The 22468-nt window shown below is 39.1% G+C and overlaps 1 protein-coding gene across 2 annotated transcripts in view; it reads left to right on the top strand.

Moving 5' to 3' along the window:
* CERS6 (ceramide synthase 6) overlaps nucleotides 1–22468 on the top strand; it is a 325070-nt gene that overhangs the window by 92160 nt on the left and 210442 nt on the right. For both annotated transcript variants that reach the window (XM_033231236.1, XM_033231237.1), the window contains exons 2-3: nucleotides 1329–1434; nucleotides 21480–21610. In XM_033231236.1, coding sequence (XP_033087127.1) covers nucleotides 1329–1434; nucleotides 21480–21610 — 237 coding nt within the window. The remainder of the gene's footprint in view (nucleotides 1–1328; nucleotides 1435–21479; nucleotides 21611–22468) is intronic.

Here is a 22468-nt window from a genome sequence, read left to right as displayed (position 1 = left end):
ACAGAATTGAGAATGTAGAAATTTGGGGAAAACTCCAGCATCTAGAGGATTTGTATATCGGGAAAGGGTGATTCTTCTTCCTTACCAACTTTGTCTCAGAGAGCTCAGTGTACCAAGTATTACAGTGCATTTTCTGTGTCTGTCTTTCCTGGTTTAGGCTTGTACATGTACAGTGTTCTATTTTCCTGTTTAAATAAATTTCTTCACTTTTACTTGTAATAGGACCCAGTAGGATATTATGTGGTACTTTGTATATAAGTGTCATTGGCCCTACTTTAAAAACAAAAACCTTTGTCTACTGTTCTTTAATCTCATCAACTGTCATTAAGGAAGCTTCATCTAAGATTTACTCCTGATCTGTTTTGCATATTTATCAATTGTTGCCTTTGACCAACAGTGAATTAATTTGGTTAATACTCTCACATGATATAAAATTGTTCTGTATTCGTAGAAAATGTTCAATGTTACTACTGAAAATGAATATTTACAGAGTTTTATTTCTTGAGCATTTAGTCTAAAACAACTTTTAATTTTTTTAACACAGTTTTATTAGCAATGTCCCCACATCTTTGGGGCGCCATGCACTTCACCTGCTCCCCTTCAGCACCTCATTCACACAGCAAATGAGACCAGAAAGAAGGCTCAGTCCTCTCATTCCTCTTGACGTAGGCATTGGCTTAGGATAAAAACAGTTTTGTGGATGTTCATACATAAACACTTGCGACTTTTCATCTTGTCTGGGACATCATGCCTTTTGACATCCTTCATTACTCTTTATGAGAAAAAAGCAAATAACCACAAAGCAGAGAATTTTAAGAAGCCATAAGGGATTGGGGCTGAATTTAGCACACTTTGATTATAGAGACAAAAATTGCCAAGTTTATGACTAGGGGTGATCAATGCGCTCTCTCTGCATGCATAATTAGATGCTTAGTAAACATTTTCTCGCAGTAAAAATATAGCATGACTATTGCTCTGTGTAAGAACAGTATAAGTCATCTCATTTTGAAATCATTGTTTTATTTCTATCTTATACACTTATATTTTCATCTGATAGTCTTTCTAGCTTTGTCTCATTAGAAGTTGAGGATTGGAGGATTTAAATGTTTTAAAAGGATTTCTTTTTTAATGTTACTGCTGGGGGCTAATGGAGAGAAAAATGGTTAAGTCGGCCTTACAGTTACTGATGGGAGTGTTGACAATGTACACCCATGAAATCCTACCAACACTTTATTGGGATAATTGAGTTATGTGTAACTGGTGGCATTAAGAATCACATAGAAAGAATAAATTCTGACCTTCTACTATTTTCTTTTTGTAATTTTTAGATTTGTAGCCAAACCGTGTGCCATAGCCCTCAACATTCAGGCCAATGGACCACAGATTGCTCCGCCCAATGCCATTCTGGAAAAGGTCTTCACTGCAATTACAAAGGTATGATTGTCCTTTTCCTGGGGTATGGATTGTCCCTGGTCACCATTCTCAGCCTGCTGTCATTCCTGGGTTTGGAGAATCAACTTTTGCCTAACCTCATGCTGGAGAACATGTTGTCAGAAGGAATGTAAGCGTAGTAGAAGTGGAATGAAGATGGGCTTGTCTTAGACGTGGTAGTTTACGCTCAAGTTGATTTTTAGTAGCTTGTCTAAGAAGAGTCTTGATTAAATAACAGTTAGTCTAATTCTGTGACTCTTTTAATCACATGTGACCTGAAGCAAGATTTGACTTGAAGCAAAATGAGGGCTGGGAGGGACTTTGTGGAGGTGACTGGGTAGAGCTGAAGAGTGTGATTTATGTGTGTGCGAAAAAAATGACCTCTTGGCTTGTAGCATTGTCCATAGATTCTAGGAGCTGTGATTAGTAGATAAATGTAAACAAAAACAAGAAGAAGGCATAATTGCAGGATAAAAGATTGTACCATGAAGGTATGAAGAAGGAGGGTCAGGAGAGTGTTAAGTGAAGAGATAGGTTCACTGTGGAGAATAAAAGGGAGGAGATAACACAGGTGAGAGTTGAAGCCCAAACTAGGAGTGGGAAGGAGGGAGCGGAAGAGAAGCGGGGAGAAGAGACCACGTCTCCTGCCTCCACCCCCATCCCAACTTCAGATCTCCTTCAGAACAAAGAGGGAGGAGAATGCCGAAGTCAGAAACCCTCAATTGAAGGCCATAGGAAAATAAAGCAAATTACAGAGTTTTTATATATCTTACCTTATTCTTGTCTGGACAAGAAAAAGGAAAAGATCAGGAGAAATACAATGTTCTATGAGAAGTATTGTGTGTTCATATATTAAATGGCTCATTTTCTCTCTTTCATTTTTCTGGGAGAATTACCCAGGCTTCCAAGATGTGATTTGATAGTATTAAGCAAATTCTATTTCTTTTCTTGATACTTGTGTTTCTAGCCATTTGTACTGGCTATCTCGTCTTACAACTATTAATTCAGATATCCAAATACTTTTGCCTATTTTATGGTCTTCATTTCTTCCAAAATTCTCTAGAGTTTTTCCCTCTATCCTTTAAAAAAATTTTTTTCCTCAAAAAATTAAGAAACTACCGGGTGTTTTTCATATCCCTGCTAGGAAGAAGAGAAGAATGAATGGAATTTTAGGAAAAGCTCTTTTGGTGGTTTTTATGGGGTAATTTCAGATTGCCAAGTTCCTGTCTGAAGGGACACATATCTTATGGTATTTAAAAGAAGAAGAAAAAAAAAAAAGCGGCCAGGCGCCGTGGCTCAAGCCTGTAATCCCACCACTTTGGGAGGCCGAGACGGGCGGATCACGAGGTCAGGAGATCGAGACCATCCTGGCTAACATGGTGAAACCCCGTCTCTACTAAAAAAATACAAAAAACTAGCCGGGCGAGGTGGCAGGCGCCTATAGTCCCAGCTACTCGGGAGGCTGAGGCAGGAGAATGGCGTAAACCCGGGAGGCGGAGCTTGCAGTGAGCTGAGATCCGGCCACTGCATTCCAGCCTGGGCGACAGAGCTAGACTCCGTCTCAAAAAAAAAAAAAAAAAAAAAAAAAGCTTGCATTTTCATTTAGTGTATCAAATTACTTGAGTGAAACAACTTTTTCCCTCTTAAAAAAACAAGTGTGTAGGGACATCTCAGGTTCATTTGTGAGTGTGATTATAACATATTTGGAGTCTCTTTGTGAACTACTCTAAGTACATTAAACATATAGTATTCTAAATGAATAATAAAATGAGGGTTTTTTGTTTTTTAAATTTTTGTTTTTTGTTTTCCCCAAATTTGATGCCTCTCCTTAAAAATCCTGCAGTGGATGTTTCACTTCCCTTGCCTTATGTTTTTTACAGTTACTGGAGAAATTTCCTCCATAAAGGTAATAAAAAGGTTTTGCAGCCAGGTTGGCTGCTCTAAAGAATACTTGCTTGGCTAGGCACGGTGGCTTACGCTTAGAATCCCAGTACTTTGGGAGACCGAGGAGGGCAGATTATGAGGTAAAGAGATTGAGACCACCCTGGCCAACATGGTGAGACCCCATCTCTACCTAAAATACAAAAATTAGCTGGACATAGTGGCGTGCACCTGTAGTCCCAACTACTTAGAAGGCTGAGGCAGAAGAATGGCTTGAACCCAAGAGGTGGAGGTTGCAGTGAGCCGAGATTGCGCCACTGCACTCCAGCCTGGCGATGGATCAAGACTCCGTCTCAAAACAAACAAACATACAAAAAAAAAAAAAAAGAATACTTGCTTCTACTTAATTTGAATGAGCATTAGTTTCCAAGGTGATTCCTTTGGAGGTTTTTACATGATTAAAACAGAAGCGTCATGTGTGAAATATAAATGCAGCAAAAGTTGGAACTGTTTTCCCTTGTATTCTTTGTAGATCTCCGATCTTATTTGTGATATGAAATATAACCAGTCAGTTGACTGGAATAGGAGGGGCAGGACTTGGGACAGCTGGAACCAAGTGTGCATTTGTGTGTGTGTGTGAATGATCATCCAGTATCCTGGCCTCACCACAGTTTCAGCTGCCTTTTTGTAGAAGGGCATGATTATAATCCTTCAAGTGTGAGAGATGAACCCTTAAAATTTCTGTATATAACTGGCTACATAGTTTGTGGGGCCCAGTACAGAATGAAAATGTGGGACCCCTTATTCAGAAAGCATGAAAAAAAGTGCCATTAAGAGTACAAAAATATAAAACTTTTTCCTTCCTCTCTTAGTCTCTCTCTACTTGTCAAGGTGTTTTTTTGTTTGTTGTTTTGGTTTTGAGACAAGGTCTCACTCTGTTCACAAGGCTGGAGTCTAGTGGCATAATCGTAGCACACTGCAGCCTCAAACTCTGGGCTCAAATGATCCTCTTGCTTCAGCTTCTCAAGTAGCTGGAACTACAGGTGTGGGCCACCACACCTGGCTAATTAAAAAAAAATTTTTCGGAGCAAGATGGCCGAATAGGAACAGCTCCAGTCTCCAACTCGCAGCGCGAGCGACACAGAAGACCGGTGATTTCTGCATTATCAACTGAGGTACTGGGGTCATCTCACTAGGGAGTGCCGGACAATTGGTGCTGGTCAGCTGCTGCAGCCTGACCAGCGTGAGCTGAAGCAGGGCGAGGCATCGCCTCACCTGGAAGCGCAAGGGGGAAGGAAATCCGTTTTCCTAGCCAGGGGAACTGAGACACACAACACCTGGAAAATCGGGTAACGCCCACCCCAATACTGCGCTTTCAGCAATCAGGCACACCAGGAGAATATATCCCACACCTGGCCGGGAGGGGCCCACGCCCAGGGAGCCTCCCTCACTGCTAACACAGCAGTCTGCAGCGATCGATCCGCAAGGCAGCAGCGAGGCTGGGGGAGGGGCGCCCGCCATTGCTGAGGCTTAAGTAGGTAAACAAAGCCACTGGGAAGCTCGAACTGGGTGGAGCTCACAGCAGCTCAGGGAAGCCTGCCTGTCTCTGTAGACTCCATCGCTGGGGACAGCACACAGCTGAAGTCCAATAGGGGAAGCAGCGGGGCCGGTGCAGACGTGAACAACTCTGTCTGGCAGCTTTGGGGAGAGCCGCAGATCTCCCAACGTGGAGGTTGAGATCTGAGAACGGACAGACTGCCTGCTCAGGTGGGTCCCTGACCCCTGAGTAGCCTAGCTGGGAGACATCCCCCACTAGGGACAGTCTGACACCCCACACCTCACAGGGTGGAGTCACCCCTGAGCGGAAACTTCCAAAGGAAGAATCAGACAGCTACACTCGCTGTTCAGCAATATTCTATCTTTGGCAACCTCTGCTGCTGATACCCAGGCAAACAGGGTCTGGAGTGGACCTCAAGCAATCTCCAACAGACCAACAGACAGTCCTTCTGACTGTCAGACGGAAAACTATCAAACAGGAAGGACACCTATACCAAACCCCATCAGTACGTCACCATCATCAAAGCCAGAGACAGATAAAACCACAAAGATGGGGAAGAAGCAGGGCAGAAAAGCTGGAAATTCAAAAAATAAGAGCGCATCTCCCCCTGCAAAGGAGCGCAGCCCATCGCCAGCAACGGATCAAAGCTGGTCAGAGAATGACTTTGACGAGATGAGAGCAGAAGGCTTCAGTCCATCAAACTTCTCAGAGCTAAAGGAGGAATTACGTACCCAGCGCAAAGAAACTAAAAATCTTGAAAAAGAGTGGAAGAATTGACAGCTAGACTAATTAATGCAGAGAAAATCATAAACGAAATGACAGAGATGAAAACCATGACACGAGAAATACGTGACAAATGCACAAGCTTCAGTAACCGACTCGATCAACTGGAAGAAAGAGTATCAGCGATTGAGGATCAAATGAATGAAATGAAGCGAGAAGAGAAACCAAAAGAAAAAGAAAAAAAGAAATGAACAAAGCCTGCAAGAAGTATGGGATTATGTAAAAAGACCAAATCTACGTCTGATTGGGGTGCCTGAAAGTGAGGGGAAAATGGAATCAAGTTGGAAAACACTCTTCAGGATATCATCCAGGAGAACTTCCCCAACCTAGTAGGGCAGGCCAACATTCAAATTCAGGAAATACAGAGAACGCCACAAAGATACTCCTCCAGAAGAGCAACTCCAAGACACAGAATTGCCAGATTCACCAAAGTTGAAATGAAGGAAAAAATCTTAAGGGCAGCCAGAGAGAAAGGTCGGGTTACCCACAAAGGGAAGCCCATCAGACTAACAGCAGATCTCTCGGCAGAAACTCTACAAGCCAGAAGAGAGGGGGGCCAATATTCAACGTTCTTAAAGAAAAGAATTTTCAACCCAGAATTTCATATCCAGCCAAACTAAGTTTCATCAGTGAAGGAGAAATAAAATCCTTTACAGATAAGCAAATGCTTAGAGATTTTGTCACCACCAGGCCTGCCTTACAAGAGACCCTGAAGGAAGCCCTAAACATGGAAAGGAACAAGCGGTACCAGCCATTGCAAAAACATGCCAAAATGTAAAGACCATCGAGGCTAGGAAGAAACTGCATCAACTAACAAGCAAAATAACAGTTAATATCATAATGACAGGATCAAGTTCACACATAACCATATTAACCTTAAATGTAATGGACTAATGCTCCAATTAAAAGACACAGACTGGCAAACTGGATCAAGAGTCAAGACCCATCAGTCTGCTGTATTCAGGAGACCCATCTCACATGCAGAGACATACATAGGCTCAAAATAAAGGGATGGAGGAAGAGCTACCAAGCAAATGGAGAACAAAAAAAAGCAGGGGTTGCAATCCTAGTCTCTGATAAAACAGACTTTAAACCATCAAAGATCAAAAGAGACAAAGAAGGCCATTACATAATGGTAAAGGGATCAATTCAACAGGAAGAGCTAACTCTCCTAAATATATATGCACCCAATACAGGAGCACCCAGATTCATAAAACAAGTCCTTAGAGACCTACAAGAGACTTAGACTCCCATACAATAATAATGGGAGACTTCAACACTCCACTGTCAACATTAGACAGATCAACGAGACAGAAAGTTAACAAGGATATCCAGGAATTGAACTCAGCTCTGCACCAAGCGGACCTAATAGACATCTATAGAACTCTCCACCCCAAATCAACAGAATATACATTCTTCTCAGCACCACATCACACTTATTCCAAAATTGACCACATAATTGGAAGTAAAGCACTCCTCAGCAAATGTCAAAGACCGGAAATTATAACAAACTGTCTCTCAGACCACAGTGCAATCAAACTAGAACTCAGGACTAAGGAACTCAGTCAAAACCGCTCAACTACATGGAAACTGAACAACCTGCTCCTGAATGACTACTGGGTACATAACGAAATGAAAGCAGAAATAAAGATGTTCTTTGAAACCAATGAGAACAAAGATACAACATACCAGAATCTCTGGGACACATTTAAAGCAGTGTGTAGAGGGAAATTTATAGCACTAAATGCCCACAAGAGAAAGCTGGAAAGATCTAAAATTGACACTCTAACATCACAATTAAAAGAACTAGAGAGGCAAGAGCAAACACATTCAAAAGCTAGCAGAAGGCAAGAAATAACTAAGATCAGAGCAGAACTGAAGGAGATAGAGACACAAAAAACCCTCCAAAAAATCAATGAATCCAGGAGTTGGTTTTTGAAAAGATCAACAAAATTGACAGACCGCTAGCAAGACTAATAAAGAAGAAAAGAGAGAGGAATCAATAGACGCAATAAAAAATGATAAAGGGGATATCACCACTGACCCCACAGAAATACAAACAACCATCAGAGAATACTATAAATGCCTCTACGCAAATCAACTAGAAAATCTAGAAGAAATGGATAATTTCCTGGACACTTACACTCTCCCAAGACTAAACCAGGAAGAAGTTGAATCCCTGAATAGACCAATAGCAGGCTCTGAAATGAGGCAACAATTAATAGCCTACCCACCAAAAAAAGTCCAGGACCAGATGGATTCACAGCTGAATTCTACCAGAGGTACAAGGAGGAGCTGGTACCATTCCTTCTGAAACTATTCCAATCAATAGAAAAAGAGGGAATCCTCCCTAACTCATTTTATGAGGCCAACATCATCCTGATACCAAAGCCTGGCAGAGACACAACAAAAAAGAGATTTTAGACCAATATCCCTGATGAACATCGATGCAAAATTCTCAATAAAATACTGGCAAACCGGATCCAGCAGCACATCAAAAAGCTTATCCACCATGATCAAGTGGGCTTCATCCCTGGGATGCAAGGCTGGTTCAACATTCGCAAATCAATAAACGTAATCCAGCATATAAACAGAACCAAAGACAAGAACCACATGATTATCTCAATAGATGCAGAAAAGGCTTTTGACAAAATTCAACAGCCCTTTATGCTAAAAACGCTCAATAAATTCGGTATTGATGGAACGTACCTCAAAATAATAAGAGCTGTTTATGACAACCACAGCTAATATCATACTGAATGGGCAAAAACTGGAAAAATTCCCTTTGAAAACTGGCACAAGACAGGGATGCCCTCTCTCACCACTCCTATTCAACATAGTGTTGGAAGTTCTGGCTAGGGCAATCAGGCAAGAGAAAGAAATCCAGGGTATCCAGTTAGGAAAAGAAGAAGTCAAATTGTCCCTGTTTGCAGATGACATGATTGTATATTTAGAAAACCCCATTGTCTCAGCCCAAAATCTCCTTAAGCTGATAAGCAACTTCAGCAAAGTCTCAGGATACAAAATTAATGTGCAAAAATCACAAGCATTCTTATACACCAGTAACACACAAGCAGAGAGCCAAATCAGGAATGAACTTCCATTCACAATTGCTTCAAAGAGAATAAAATACCTAGGAATCCAGCTTACAAGGGATGTCAAGGACCTCTTCAAGGAGAACTACAAACCACTGCTCAGTGAAATCAAAGAGGACACAAACAAGTGGAAGAACATACCATGCTCATGGATAGGAAGAATCAATATCGTGAAAATGGCCATACTGCCCATGGTTATTTATAGATTCAATGCCATCCCCATCAAGCTACCAATGAGTTTCTTCACAGAATTGGAAAAAACTGCTTTAAAGTTCATATGGAACCAAAAAAGAGCCCGCATTGCCAAGACAATCCTAAGTCAAAAGGACAAAGCTGAAGGCGTCACGCTACCTGACTTCAAACTATACTACAAGGCTACAGTAACCAAAACAGCATGGTACTGGTACCCCAACAGAGATATAGACCAATGGAACAGAACAGAGTCCTCAGAAATAATACCACACATCTACAGTCATCGGATCTTTGAGAAACCGGAGAGAAACAAGAAATGGGGAAAGGATTCCCTATTTAATAAATGGTGCTGGGAAAATTGGCTAGCCATAAGTAGAAAGCTGAAACTGGATCCTTTCCTTACCCATTATACGAAAATTAATTCAAGATGGATTAGAGACTTAAATGTTAGACCTAATACCGTAAAAACCCTAGAAGAAAATCTAGGTAGTACCATTCAGGACATAGGCATGGGCAAGGACTTCATGTCTAAAACACCAAAAGCAACAGCAGCAAAAGCCAAAATCGACAAATGGGATCTAATTAAACTAAAGAGCTTTTGCACAGCAAAAGAAACTACCATCAGAGTGAACAGGCAACCTACAGAATGGGAGAAAATTTTTGCAACCTACTCATCTGACAAAGGGCTACTATCCAGAATCTACAAAGAACTCAAACAAATTTACAAGAAAAAAACAACCCCATCAAAAAGTGGGGAAAGGATATGAACAGACATTTCTCAAAAGAAGACATTCATATAGCCAACAGACACATGAAAAAATGCTCATCATCACTCGCCATCAGAGAAATGCAAATCAAAACCACAATGAGATACCATCTCACACCAGTTAGAATGGCGATCATTAAGAAGTCAGGAAACAGCAGGTGTTGGAGAGGATGTGGAGAAATAGGAACACTTTTACACTGTTGGTGGGATTGTAAACTAGTTCAACCATTATGGAAAACAGTATGGCAATTCCTCAAGGATCTAGAACTAGATGTACCATATGACCCAGCCATCCCACTACTGGGTATATACCCAAAGGATTATAAATTATTCTACTACAAAGACACATGCACACGTATGTTTCTTGCGGCACTATTCACAATAGCAAAGACTTGGAATCAACCCAAATGTCCATCTGTGGCAGACTGGATTAAGAAAATGTGGCACATATACACCATGGAATACTATGCAGCCATAAAAAAGGATGAGTTTGCGTCCTTTGTAGGGACATGGATGCAGCTGGAAACCATCATTCTTAGCAAACTATCACAAGAAGAGAAAACCAAACACCGCATGTTCTCACTCATAGGTGGGAACTGAACAATGAGATCACTTGGACTCGGGAAGGGGAACATCACTCACTGAGGCCTATCATGGGGAGCGGGGAGGAGGGAGGGATTGCATTGGGGAGTTATACATGATATAAATGATGACTTGATGGGTGCTAACGAGTTGATGGGTGCAGCACACCAACATGGCATAAGTATACATATGTAACAAACCTGCACGTTATGCACATGTACCCTAGAACTTCAAGTATAATAAAAAATATAAAAAAAAAAAAGAAAAGAAAGAAGGAAGAAAGGAAGAGAAGAAAGAAAAAAAAAAATTTTGTGCAGATAATGTCTCACTATGTTGCCCAGGCTGGTCTTGAACTCCTGGCTTCAAGCAATCCTCTTGCCTCAGCCTCCCAAAGTATTGGGATTATAGCTGTGAGCCACCATACCTGGTCAAAGTGTTTTTTATTTGCTGTGTAATATCGTGTTCCCTAATGGCCTGGGGAGACTCTTGGGGAAAGTATAGACCCTCACAGGTACCTGGGGGGTACACCCTGTGACTTAGTGTGCACATGACCCACCAGCTGCCAGGTTTCCCTTTTTTCCAGCCACTGGCTGACACACTGTACCTTGGTTCAGGGGAGCGGAGAAATAGAGTCAGGCCTCTCTCCAGGCCCACTGCCCCAACCTATGAATCATGAGTGACCTTCAAGTGCATTGCAACCTCTATGCCCAGATCCAGGGGTACACAAGAGGCTTAGCCATACCGAATCACCAACCACATGCACTGGGGTAGCTGCCTCCATCCTCTCTGAAACTCGACCCCCCACTCTCTGTGCTTGCACTTGTCCCTCTACTGGGGGCTGAAGGCAGCAGCAGTCACTAGGAGGTGGGGAGACAGGGAGGCTGGTGGGTGCCACAAGCCAGGGGATGAGGAACTGGGCGACCACACACGCATCTGGCGGAAGTGGTAGGACTGTGTATGAGCCAAGACTCCAAGCTCCTGGCACCTGCTCATTTGCCCCATTGGGCTTCATTTATAAAGCGCAAATTCCATGATAGAACTGTTAAGAATTTCAAGATGGTGACTACAGGCTTCCAACCCCAAATGTGGACCTTTCTGAATGGGGGTCCCTGTATGACAGCACAGGTCACATGCCCTGACTATCTGGTTCTCCTTTGTGAAATTATTAATAGCTGAAAAATTTGAACCCTTATATATTCTCTAGCAGTCTTTCCTTTTGAAGTAACACCTGTCTGCCTGTTGCCTGTCTCTCTCCTCCCCCATCCCCTATCTAAAATTTTGTAAACATTTTATAGAAACTACTCCTATTGTAAAATAATTAGAAGCCTTGGTGTTTGAGCCAGTCATACCTGGATATTTGTGTTGGAACCTCTGTCATTGTGGCCTTAGGTGAGTTTCTTAACTTCCCTAGGCTGCAGATAAGCTCATTTGTAAAAATCTTTGAATAAGCATCTCACAGGCATTCATGAGGGTTAAATAATCTTGTAAAACATTCAGTAAATGATATGGCATCTTTTGTCCCATTGGTTCCCATATTTTGATTTGCATTTAGGATCACCTGAGGGTTAAAATGCAGCGTGTTGCATCATGTTTCTAGAGATTCTCATCAATAGTATTGGAATGGGACCAAAACATCTACAATTGTGAATTGTCAGACCCATTCAAATGAACAGAATGATTATTTGTTTAGTGAATATTTTTGAGCTCCTGTTTCTTAACTGGTTTTGTTGTTTCTTAACTGGTTATATTCAGAATTTTCTGGGTAAATATGCTTTTAACTTTTGGGGATTCTCCTACCATATTATTTGTACATACCTGTGATGCTAACTACCTCACTTTTCTAATCAAATCAGTGCTTAAGCCATGGGGGTGAGAATATATGTCAGGTATATAGCCAGGTTTTATGATCCAGGGAAATAATAAAATTTGCTTTTGGTATGTTAGACTAAATTTTAAAGTGATAGGCAGATTTCCTATCTGAAATTTAGAATTTTTCCTAATTCTTCTCAATGACCTATTTCCTTTCATTTTTATTTTATACTTTCCTTCTTCCCCTCCTAGTACTGGTTAAGATTAATGTTTTTAAGATTAACCTAGGTGTTTGTAATATATAAATGTTTTTGTGAGTCACCATTATTCATTTCTTTGCCTGTAAATCTTTCAAAAAAACTTATGGAGAATAATAAGGAAAGAACAATAAGAAACCCCCACCCCACATACAGTGTACACACACACACACACACACACACACACAATACACATACACACAAACACAGAGAAAGAAAAAATGAAAGAAAATCTCACAGATGTTTTATTTGACAAATTAGGGGATGCATATCTCTAGATTTCAAAACATACATAAAGGCTAACTAGATTGGGCAGAAACCAAGTATGAGGAAGTGAAAAGTGTGAAGTGTGTCTGGAGGGCCCTGTGGGGGTGGATTTCAGGAAAACCAGCACAAAGGCAGTTCTCAAGAGTTGAGCAGGCAAAAGCACCACCCACTATTTGCAACAATAGGTGCAGGAACAGGTGAGCCAGGCTGGCAGGAGTGGAGGAGGGACACATAAAGCCACTTGGAGGGTATGTTTTCAGGAGGCCATCTCCCTTCTTGGCAGCCAGACTGGAAGAGCATCCTTCCTGCTCCCCATACTGGAAGTAGCAGGTCAAGAAAATTCAACTAATTCAAAGATGATTAGTAAAGAAGCAACTCACACAACATCAAAGACAATAAAAGGAAAGTATAGCAACTCCTGTTAACAAAATTTTCACTAGAATAATGAGGCTAAAGAGGCAAATGAAAATTGTGATTAAATATTTTACCATAAATTTAAAAAAATGAAGCAGTAACTGTGAAGGAAGATCACAAAGAAGAACTATAAGAACTAAAGAAAGAAATAGTTGGTCAACAAGAGGAGGTGGAATGTGAGCTGGTAGAGTTCAGAGAAAAGTACCAAATCTATCACAGAAAAAAAGTCAAAATTGGGAAGAAGGCAGGAACACTAGTCACTGCAGGAAACTCAGCAAAGACTATGGAAGATAGAAAGAATAAAACTGAATTAAATGAAACAAACCAAAAAGAGCTAAAAAATGGACATACAGGCAAATAGATCGAGCATTTCTGTAATAGGAATCCCTTAAGGAAAAGCAAAATAAAACAATGAATTAAAACAACTTCTGATATATAATTCAAGATTTTTTCCTGAAATAAATGGAGGTTTATTTTAGTATGTTAACAAAAATGTAGTGAAAATGGACCCAGAAAGTTCAACACTAAGACTTACATTATTAAAATAGCTGGACTTGATAAGTAAAGAAATACTTCATTGAGCAGCTGGGTAAAAAATCAGATCTCTTTTTTTAGGGAAAATGTTATGTGATTGTAGGCTTTTCTCTAGTAACATTTTCAATATTCCCAAGGAAAATGTGAACTAAGAATTTTGTATCTAGCCAAATTGTTTTTACTCTGTAAAGGTTATAGACATCATGTTAGACATCTTTGAACATGAAAAAATTTAGGGATATTATTACATGAATCTTTCTTGAAGAGACTTTATTAAATCATTAATTTTAGCTGACCAAAAGATCACTGGGAATGTTTGTAAGTTTTGAATATATTTAAACTGTAGTACTAAAAAAGAAATATGAGGAATGGTGACAGACAGAATGTTAATGTTCTAGGTTCTCACAGTGTAGAAATGATACAGTAATAACTGAGTAGAGGGGAAGAAGGTGGGAGGCAGAATCAGTTCACTGATTGCATGATCTCTAAGAGTTGGAAGTCAAAGCATATCAGTTAAAGCTGGCAAATCATTAGAAGTATATGCATATTTAATAGTACAAGAGTAAATGCTAAGAAAGATAATATTATTGACTATTGTAGTATTGGGTGGTGGAGGAGAAGGAAATAAGGCTACTTTAATAAGGTGGAGGAAATAAGATTACTTTAAATATTGCTTGTTTGAATTATTAGAGATGGAAAAGAGAGTCGTATGGATAACCATCAGAACAGAAATTACTCCCAAAAGGAAAAAAAAAAAGCCATGTAGTAAAATATTTTTTTAAATCATCAAAATGGAAAATAGAACATAATTAAAGTAGAAAACTGTAAACAAACTTATAATCATATTAACACATAAATGGACCTAATTTATATAATAAAAACTAATTCAGGCTTTGGTTATTGGTATGGGTCGAATTATTTTCCTCCCCAAAATGTATACATTGAAATCTTGACCCCTAGTACCTCATAATGTAACCTTATTTGGAGATAGGATCTTTACAAAGGTAAATTAGTTAAAGTGGGATTATTATGGTGGGTCCTAATCCAATATGCCAGCTGTCCTTATACAAAGGGGACAGCTGGACACAGAGATAGGCATGAGGGAAGATGCTGTGAAGAAACACAGGGAAAAGACAGCCATCTACAAGCCAAGGAGAGAGGCCTGCTACAGATTTTTCCCTCACATCCTTCAGAAGGAGCAAACCATTCAACACCTCATCCGGGACTTAACAGCTTCCAGAACCAGGAGACTATACACTTCTGTTATTTAGGGAGCTTTGTTACAGCAGCCGTAGAAAGACAATGCAGTCAGGAAAAAAAAGTATATATGTGAGGGGCACCTTAAGACAAAGTAGTAACAAACGTTGAAAAGAAGAGCATAGGTGAGGGTATCCAGGCACATATAAATAACAAAGTAGAATTTCTAAAAGCATTCAACGAAAGGAAGAATTGGCTTTTTATTGTCAGAGGTTACAATTCACGGTGAAGATAAAATAGTTATGAATCATATATGTATTAAATATTAGTGTGTCTATATATTCATAAAAAGGAATTGAAGAAAAGATAGAAACACAACAGAAAGAAATTCTGATTTACCTCTGAGGCATGATAGAGTCAGTGAGAAAATATAAAATAGAATGTAGAAATTCTAAGGAGCATAATTCGGAAGATCTAAGGGGGTACATTTACAATCCTATATTCTGAATGTAGAGACTATACTTTCTGTTCAAGTAGCTATTAAATACTTATAAAATTGATGCTGTGTTATGTTTAAAAAACTATGATTTTAAAAAATTAGGCCTGATTTAATACTAGAAATTAGAAAACAAAAATCAGAAAAGAAAACCTCTTCATCATAAAAATTTATAAATACTGTCTTATTAACTCTTGGGTAAAATTGAAATTTCAGAATATTTAGAAAACATTGCTAATGAAAGCACTGATTGCCTTTATGTGCTATGCTGCAGCAGTGGTCATTGAAAACTCATACAGATATGAAAAAAATAGCCACTTGGTTAAACATTAGAACAAGAACAACAAAATGAATGGAGATAAGCAGAAGGAATAAAGTAATAATGATAACACTAAAATCAATGAGTTAGCAAAACTATAGAATTTAAAAAACAAATCCCCAAATCCTTTATTTATTTATGTATTTATTTATTTTTGTTTTACCAAAAGGCCACTAACTCGACTAAGAAAAAAAGCACGCCCAAAAATGTTAAGGTCGATAACCACAGAAACAGGAGAATTAAGAGAATGGGTCAAATGTAGTAGAAAAACTTGAATACAAAATTTATTCTAGCAATATAATTTACTCTGTCTCTGTGTGTGTGTGGTGAGTGTGTGCACGCGTGCGTGTGTGTGTGTGTGTGTATGTAAAGATCAAATTAAAGGAACTAAACTACAAAAAAGTACCAGGCTCAGATGCTGTCAGGAAAGATTTTGTTTTTCATTAACCCAAAGCATTTATCGAACATGTAGGTATATTTTATTTCCTTTGCTCAGGTGATTAGCATTTTAAAGATGTGAAGGCCTAAACTCATACCTATAATATCAAAAATTATATGTGCTCTGTCTCCTTGTTTATTGTGAATATTTAAGATGTGCAATATAATGTTTCAGTATACTTACATGTGGTGACATGGTTACTGTAGTCAAGCAAATCAATATGTCCATCTCACAAAAATTTCTGACATACCCTTAACAGGAGATAATTCTCTTAAACTGTATCATAGAAAATTGAGAAAGCCATCCAGCTCTCTTTTAATATAACAATAAGACATTAACATCAATGCCTGACAAAAATTTCACTAAAAAACAAAAGCAAGACTAGAGACCAAATTTTATTGTTAATATTGATAAGGAAATCCTAAATAAAAAATTAGTGAACTGAACCTAGTAACACATTAAAAGAATTATTTATAATTTGATATAAAAATCTATATAATTCATTTCATGAGTAAATCTAATGAGAAAAATACATCACACTCCATGGATGCTGAAACCTGACATCTTTTTGATTAAAATAAATTGTCTAAGTGGGGATAGGTGGTTTCTGCTACATGACAAATATATTTGTATCATAGTCCCAAACCTGGCCCCTTATTTTCTGTGTCTATATTTCTATATTGTGCCAAATTTTACATTGAACTAGCAAGTAAGAGAAAGAAAATAAAGTCATAAAAATTGGAAAGTAGTTGACAAAACTATTGCTATTGTGAAGAATTATTCATACATAAAGAAGTATTTATTGAGTCTTATTATAATCTTGCTATGTATATATATAAAAGCAAACAATAAGCATTAAAAGATCTAAGAGGTTGGGTATGGTGGTTCACACCTGTTTTCTCAGCACTTTCGGAGACTGAGGTGGGAAGACTGCTTGAGCCGAGGAGTTTGAGACCAGCCCGGGCAACATGGTGAAACCTTGTCTCTACAAAAAATAAACATAAAAATAGGCGTGTTGGTGCACACCTGTTGTTCCAGCTATCTGGAAGGCTAAAGTGGGAGGATCACCTGAGCATGGGGATATCCTGGCTGCAGTGAGCCGTGATGGCGCCACAGCACCCCAACCTGGGCAAGAGAGTTAGACCCTATCTCAAAAAATAAAATAAATAAAAAAAGATTAAGAAAATACCTTATTCTCAGTAGAAACCTAAAAGAATAATATAGCTAGGAATAAACATAGCAAGGTATGTGCAAGACCTGGATGAGGAAAATTTTCAAACACTCTTGAAGGACACAAAAGACAAAGATGTGAATTCACCCTATATTATGATCTTATTGAAATAGTATGATCTTATTGAAAATACTAACAGGGTTCCTTGTGTGACCATTTGTTTATTTTGAAAATAGATAAGCGGCCGGGCGCGGTGGCTCAAGCCTGTAATCCCAGCACTTTGGGAGGCCGAGACGGGCGGATCACGAGGTCAGGAGATCGAGACCATCCTGGCTAACATGGTGAAACCCCGTCTCTACTAAAAAATACAAAAAAACTAGCCGGGCGACGTGGTGGGCGCCTGTAGTCCCAGCTGCTTGGGAGGCTGAGGCAGGAGAATGGCGTAAACCCAGGAGGCGGAGCTTGCAGTGAGCTGAAACCCGGCCACTGCACTCCAGCCTGGGCGGAGAACGAGACTCCGTCTCAAAAAAAAAAAAAAAAAAAAAAAAAAAACAGATAAGCTAATTCTGAAATTCACATAGAAAATGTATAAAGATTTCTGAGAAAACTAACTGTAGTACTGGTACTGGCACATGAATAAATAGACCAATGGAAGAAAAGATTTGGATTTTTGATGGGGGAAAAGATGAATGGTATATAAGTAGCCATCTGGAAACAAACAAAGTTAGATTCATTCCTCATACTGAATACCAATATGTATTCCAAATGTACTAAAGATTTGAATAGAAAAATCAAAACCTTACATTTATTGAAAGGAAACCTGGGAGAATCTTTTGAACGTGGGGAATGAAGGAGGCTTTGCTAATTATGACTCCAAATGTAAAAACTATAACAGAAAAGACTGATAAATTCAAATATATTTTTATCAAATTTCTGAACGTAAAACAAGCAAAAAACATCATAAGCAAATTCTAAAATGCAAATGACATACTGGAAAAAAGTATGCAGCTTCTGGTACAGAGAAGGGTTTAATCACCCTAACAAATGAAGATGCCTTACAAATCAACAAGGAGAATACCAAGGAATCATGAAAAAATAGGCAATAGACATGAATATGCTCTTCATAAAAAATAGAAATACAGTCGATTTTTGAAACGCATGATAAAATGCTTCTCTCATAAAAAGGAAACAAACTGAAATCCTGTTTTATGTATTAGACTGGAGACAATGAATATGTCTGATATCATAGTCTATGAAAGAGGCTTTGGAAAATGGGCACTCTTGCTTGTGAGAGTATAAATTGGTAAAATCACTAGTGAGAATAACTTTTCAATTTCAAATGAATTACGAATGCATAGACCCCTTTGCTCTACAACTTTCACTTTCAGGAACTTATCTCAGAGAGAAACATGTATAAAATGGCCCAGGTAAGGTTTTTGTAGCATTGTCTATAGAACAAGCTCAGAAGCTACTAAATGTCCATTAATAGTAGAATGGATAAGTAAATTATGATATATCTCTGCAGTTCTACAAAAGAATGAGAGTGTTCTATATATAGTGAAAAGGAAATATTTCAATATACTTTGTAAGGTAAAAAACCCAAAGCCCAGAAAAATGTCTGTAGTATGCAACTATTTTTGTGACAAGGGGAGATATAATAATATATATTCAAGTTTGCTTATATTTGCATAAATATTGGAAAGAAGCTGATTTAGGCCGGGCGCCGTGGCTCACGCCTGTAATCCCTGCACTTTGGGAGGCCGAGGTGGGCGGGTCACAAGGTCAGGAAATCGAGACCATCCTGGCTAAGATGGTGAAACCCCGACTCTACTAAAATACAAAAAATTAGCAGGGCGTGGTCGTGGGCGCCTGTGGTCCAGCTACTTGGGAGTCTGAGGCAGGAGAATGGTGTGAACCCGGGAGGCAGAGCTTGCAGTGAACTGAGATCGTACCACTGCACTCCAGTCTGGGCAACAGAGCAAGACTCTGTCTCAAAAAGAAAGAAGAAACTGATTTAATAATAACTATGGTTATCTGATAAGAAGGGGAGAATAGGAATTGAAAGAGAACAAAGTTGGAAGGTGAAACTTTGGATAATTTTAAATTTTTACACTGTATGAATTTTTTCTTTATTAATAAACTTAGAAAATAAATTGAAATTAAAAATGAATTCCATTAGGATAATGATGTCGCCAAGGTATATTGTAGGCAATGATTTTTCTTCTTTCTGTATTTTTGATTAAGAGAGACATCAAAGGTGAGTGTAGATGGTGTCATTACTACTACTAAAAAACCAAAAAAACAAAAAACCCCAAATCCTCAAAATACATACTTAACCGAAAGTTGGCAAATAACATTTATAGGCACAAGGTCAGCACATTTTGTACCCTAAAGCGATTTTTACTATGTTTTCTGGGTGTGTGTCTGTTCTAGTCAGTTCTGATTGCTATAACAGAATACCATCAACTGGGTGGCTTAAACAAATACTTATTTCTCACAGTTCTGGAGACTAGAAGTCTGAGATCAGCATGCAGATGTGGCTGAGCCCTTGGTAAAGGTCCTCTTCCTGGTTGGCACATGGCCATCTTCTCTTGTATCCTCACATGGAACAGATTGAGAGAGAGAGCATGCAAGCATGGGCAAGCTCTCTAGTGTCTCTTCTAATAACTTCTAATCTAATCTGAGAGCTCACCCCTCATGATCTCATCACCTCTCAAAGGCTCCACCTTCTAATACCATCACAATGGGCATGGGGTTTCAACATACAATATTTTGGGAGGCACAAGCATTCCCTCCATAGCACTGACCCCTGGAGCTGCTTGAGCTGCTTTTAGAAAGGTTTTGTGTGTGTATATATATATATGTTTCACCCTTATAACTTGAAGGCTGGTCAGTGTGCCTTCTCCTTATCCCTTTTTTGGTTATTTTTCCTGATCACTTGCATTAAAGCATTAGTATCAAATCAAAGAAAGATTAACTAAACGTAGTTAATATTAAGCAAAACTATAATAAAGGATGGAGCTCACATGGCTTGGTATTGTTGTGTAGTATGTCACCCTCATGTGATTGTTGGCTAGACATTCTCCAACACATTGAAGAGAGGGGAGGGATAGTGTATTAGTCCATTTTCACACTGCTGAGAAAGACATACCTGAGAGTGGACAATTTACAACAAGAAGGAAATGAATTGGACTTACAGTTCCACGTGGCTGGCGAGACTTCACAATCATGGTGGAAGGTGAAAGGCACATCCCGTATGGTGGCAGACAAAAGAGACCTTGTGCAGGGAAATTCCCCTTTTCAAAACCATCAGATCTTGTGAGACTTATTCACAATTACAAGAACAGCACAGGAAAGACCTGCCCCCATGATTCAGTACCTCCCCCGCTGGGTCCCGTGGGAATTCAAGATGAGATTTGGGTGGGGACATAGCAAAACCATATCAGATGGGAAAGAGGAAAATTAACATTTGCTGAGTTTTACATACAGTTTCATATTTGGTTCTTGTTGCAATATAATTTAGGTTGGTAAGCAACGTTTTCTTTTTTACAGATGAGGCTCAGAGAGGTCAGTGGAGTGAGGAATTGAACAAGTGCCTATCATTTCAGGGCCATCTCTTGCCGCTTCACCAAGTTTACTTTTTTCAAGTAATGCATAGTCTTAGTAAAAGACTTGATATGGGATACAGTTACAAAGGGATGACCAAGAAGAGGAATGTGTCAAAAATGGGAACAAAGGGTATGAGAAGGGGAAGAAAGATAAACTGTGTTTGGTAGAAATGGTACCTTAGGCTTAAGTGAGCCATTTTGGGATTTTTTTCCATGCTTTTTGCCTCTACTACATTATCTTGATATGTGATCATTGGGTATAGCATTTTTGTTGTTGTTGTTGAGAAAGTGAGATATTTGAACGATACCTCTTTACAAAGTTACCTTCAATGGACTCCCTTCCTTTGAAGGCTGATGGGGCAGACTTAGCTAGTTGGATGTTCCATTGAGTCTTTGTTGCCCTTCGGGAAGCACATTGCTGATGAGGAGAACTGCAAGCATTAGAGCAAGATTCACATTTTTAAATGTTGTTTCATGAGTAACTTCTTTTGTCCTAGTAGTTATTTTTGTTCATGCTGCTAGTGGAAGGCCTCGGTCCTCAGTGGTAAATAGAAATCTCAGTAGCAGATAGTAAACAATAGGAGGAAGAAAAAAACCCTCAGATATAGACAAGGGCAGATCTGTTTATGGTGAAAATGAAAATGGATTGAAAATTATTTTTCTGGTACCTTGTTTCCTAGCATCCTGATGAAAAGAGATTGGAAGGCCTCTCCAAGCAACTGGACTGGGATGTTCGAAGCATTCAGCGCTGGTTTCGACAGAGACGCAATCAGGAGAAGCCAAGCACGCTGACGAGGTTCTGTGAGAGCATGTAAGCTGCTGTTTCTCTTTTTGAAAGAAAAGACCTAAGTACTCATGCCATCCCTGAGGTGAAAAATATAGATCTGTGCAGGCTTCAGCAGCCCTTAAAAAGCTGCAGTCGGATAGGAAAATAGTTCAGGAAAAACACAGGAAGCAGTAGTTTGTAAGAATTTGTGATTTCCACTTTGGATACAGTAAATAAAGTTCACTTCTTAATGGAGTTTCTACAAAGTAAGCATATTATAAAAGGATCTACAATGGTCTTTTCAGTCAGTCATCTTTGAAATATAGCATTAAAGTCGTTAGTTTTATAGATGTGGATAGTTTGAATTTTAATAAAGGCAACTTAGGTTCTTCCTACTAATAAAAACTGAGATATTAGGGTATATTATCAGAGGGTTGTGGCAATCTTCTATATTCCTGGAGATTTAAGAAATGGCTATGTTATATTTCTGGGTGAGTTTAATGAAGCATTGCTTGAAAGTGGGGGATGGAACGGAAGTCTCTTCCATCTCTGAAATGTGAACTTTATATAGTGTATAAATTATGTATCAATAAAGCTGTTAAAAATATTAAAAGACTCACAGAGAGCTCTTCCAGCACAGTGATATTTTGAAGTAGTGATACTTCATACACTTACCTATAGGAAAAAAAGAAAAATACATTGAAACATTGAGAACATCCCCAACAAAGGGAAGAGCTGCCTAGAGAGTCATTACCCTATGTGGTCTTCCATCTTTTGGGTGTTACTGTTCCTATGTCTTCTAATAGTTTCTCCATTTCTTCTTTTGGGAGCTTTTTCCTGACACCTGGTCATTTAAACAATAGTGCTTTCAGTGTAGCTCTCTTAGTTGCAGGCCCTTTCTGT

This window comes from Trachypithecus francoisi, unplaced genomic scaffold (genome assembly GCF_009764315.1).
Source record: "Trachypithecus francoisi isolate TF-2019V2 unplaced genomic scaffold, Tfra_2.0 Lachesis_group13, whole genome shotgun sequence".
In the NCBI taxonomy this organism is placed as follows: Eukaryota; Metazoa; Chordata; class Mammalia; order Primates; family Cercopithecidae; genus Trachypithecus; species Trachypithecus francoisi.
This window is presented reverse-complemented; position numbering and strand designations above follow the sequence as displayed.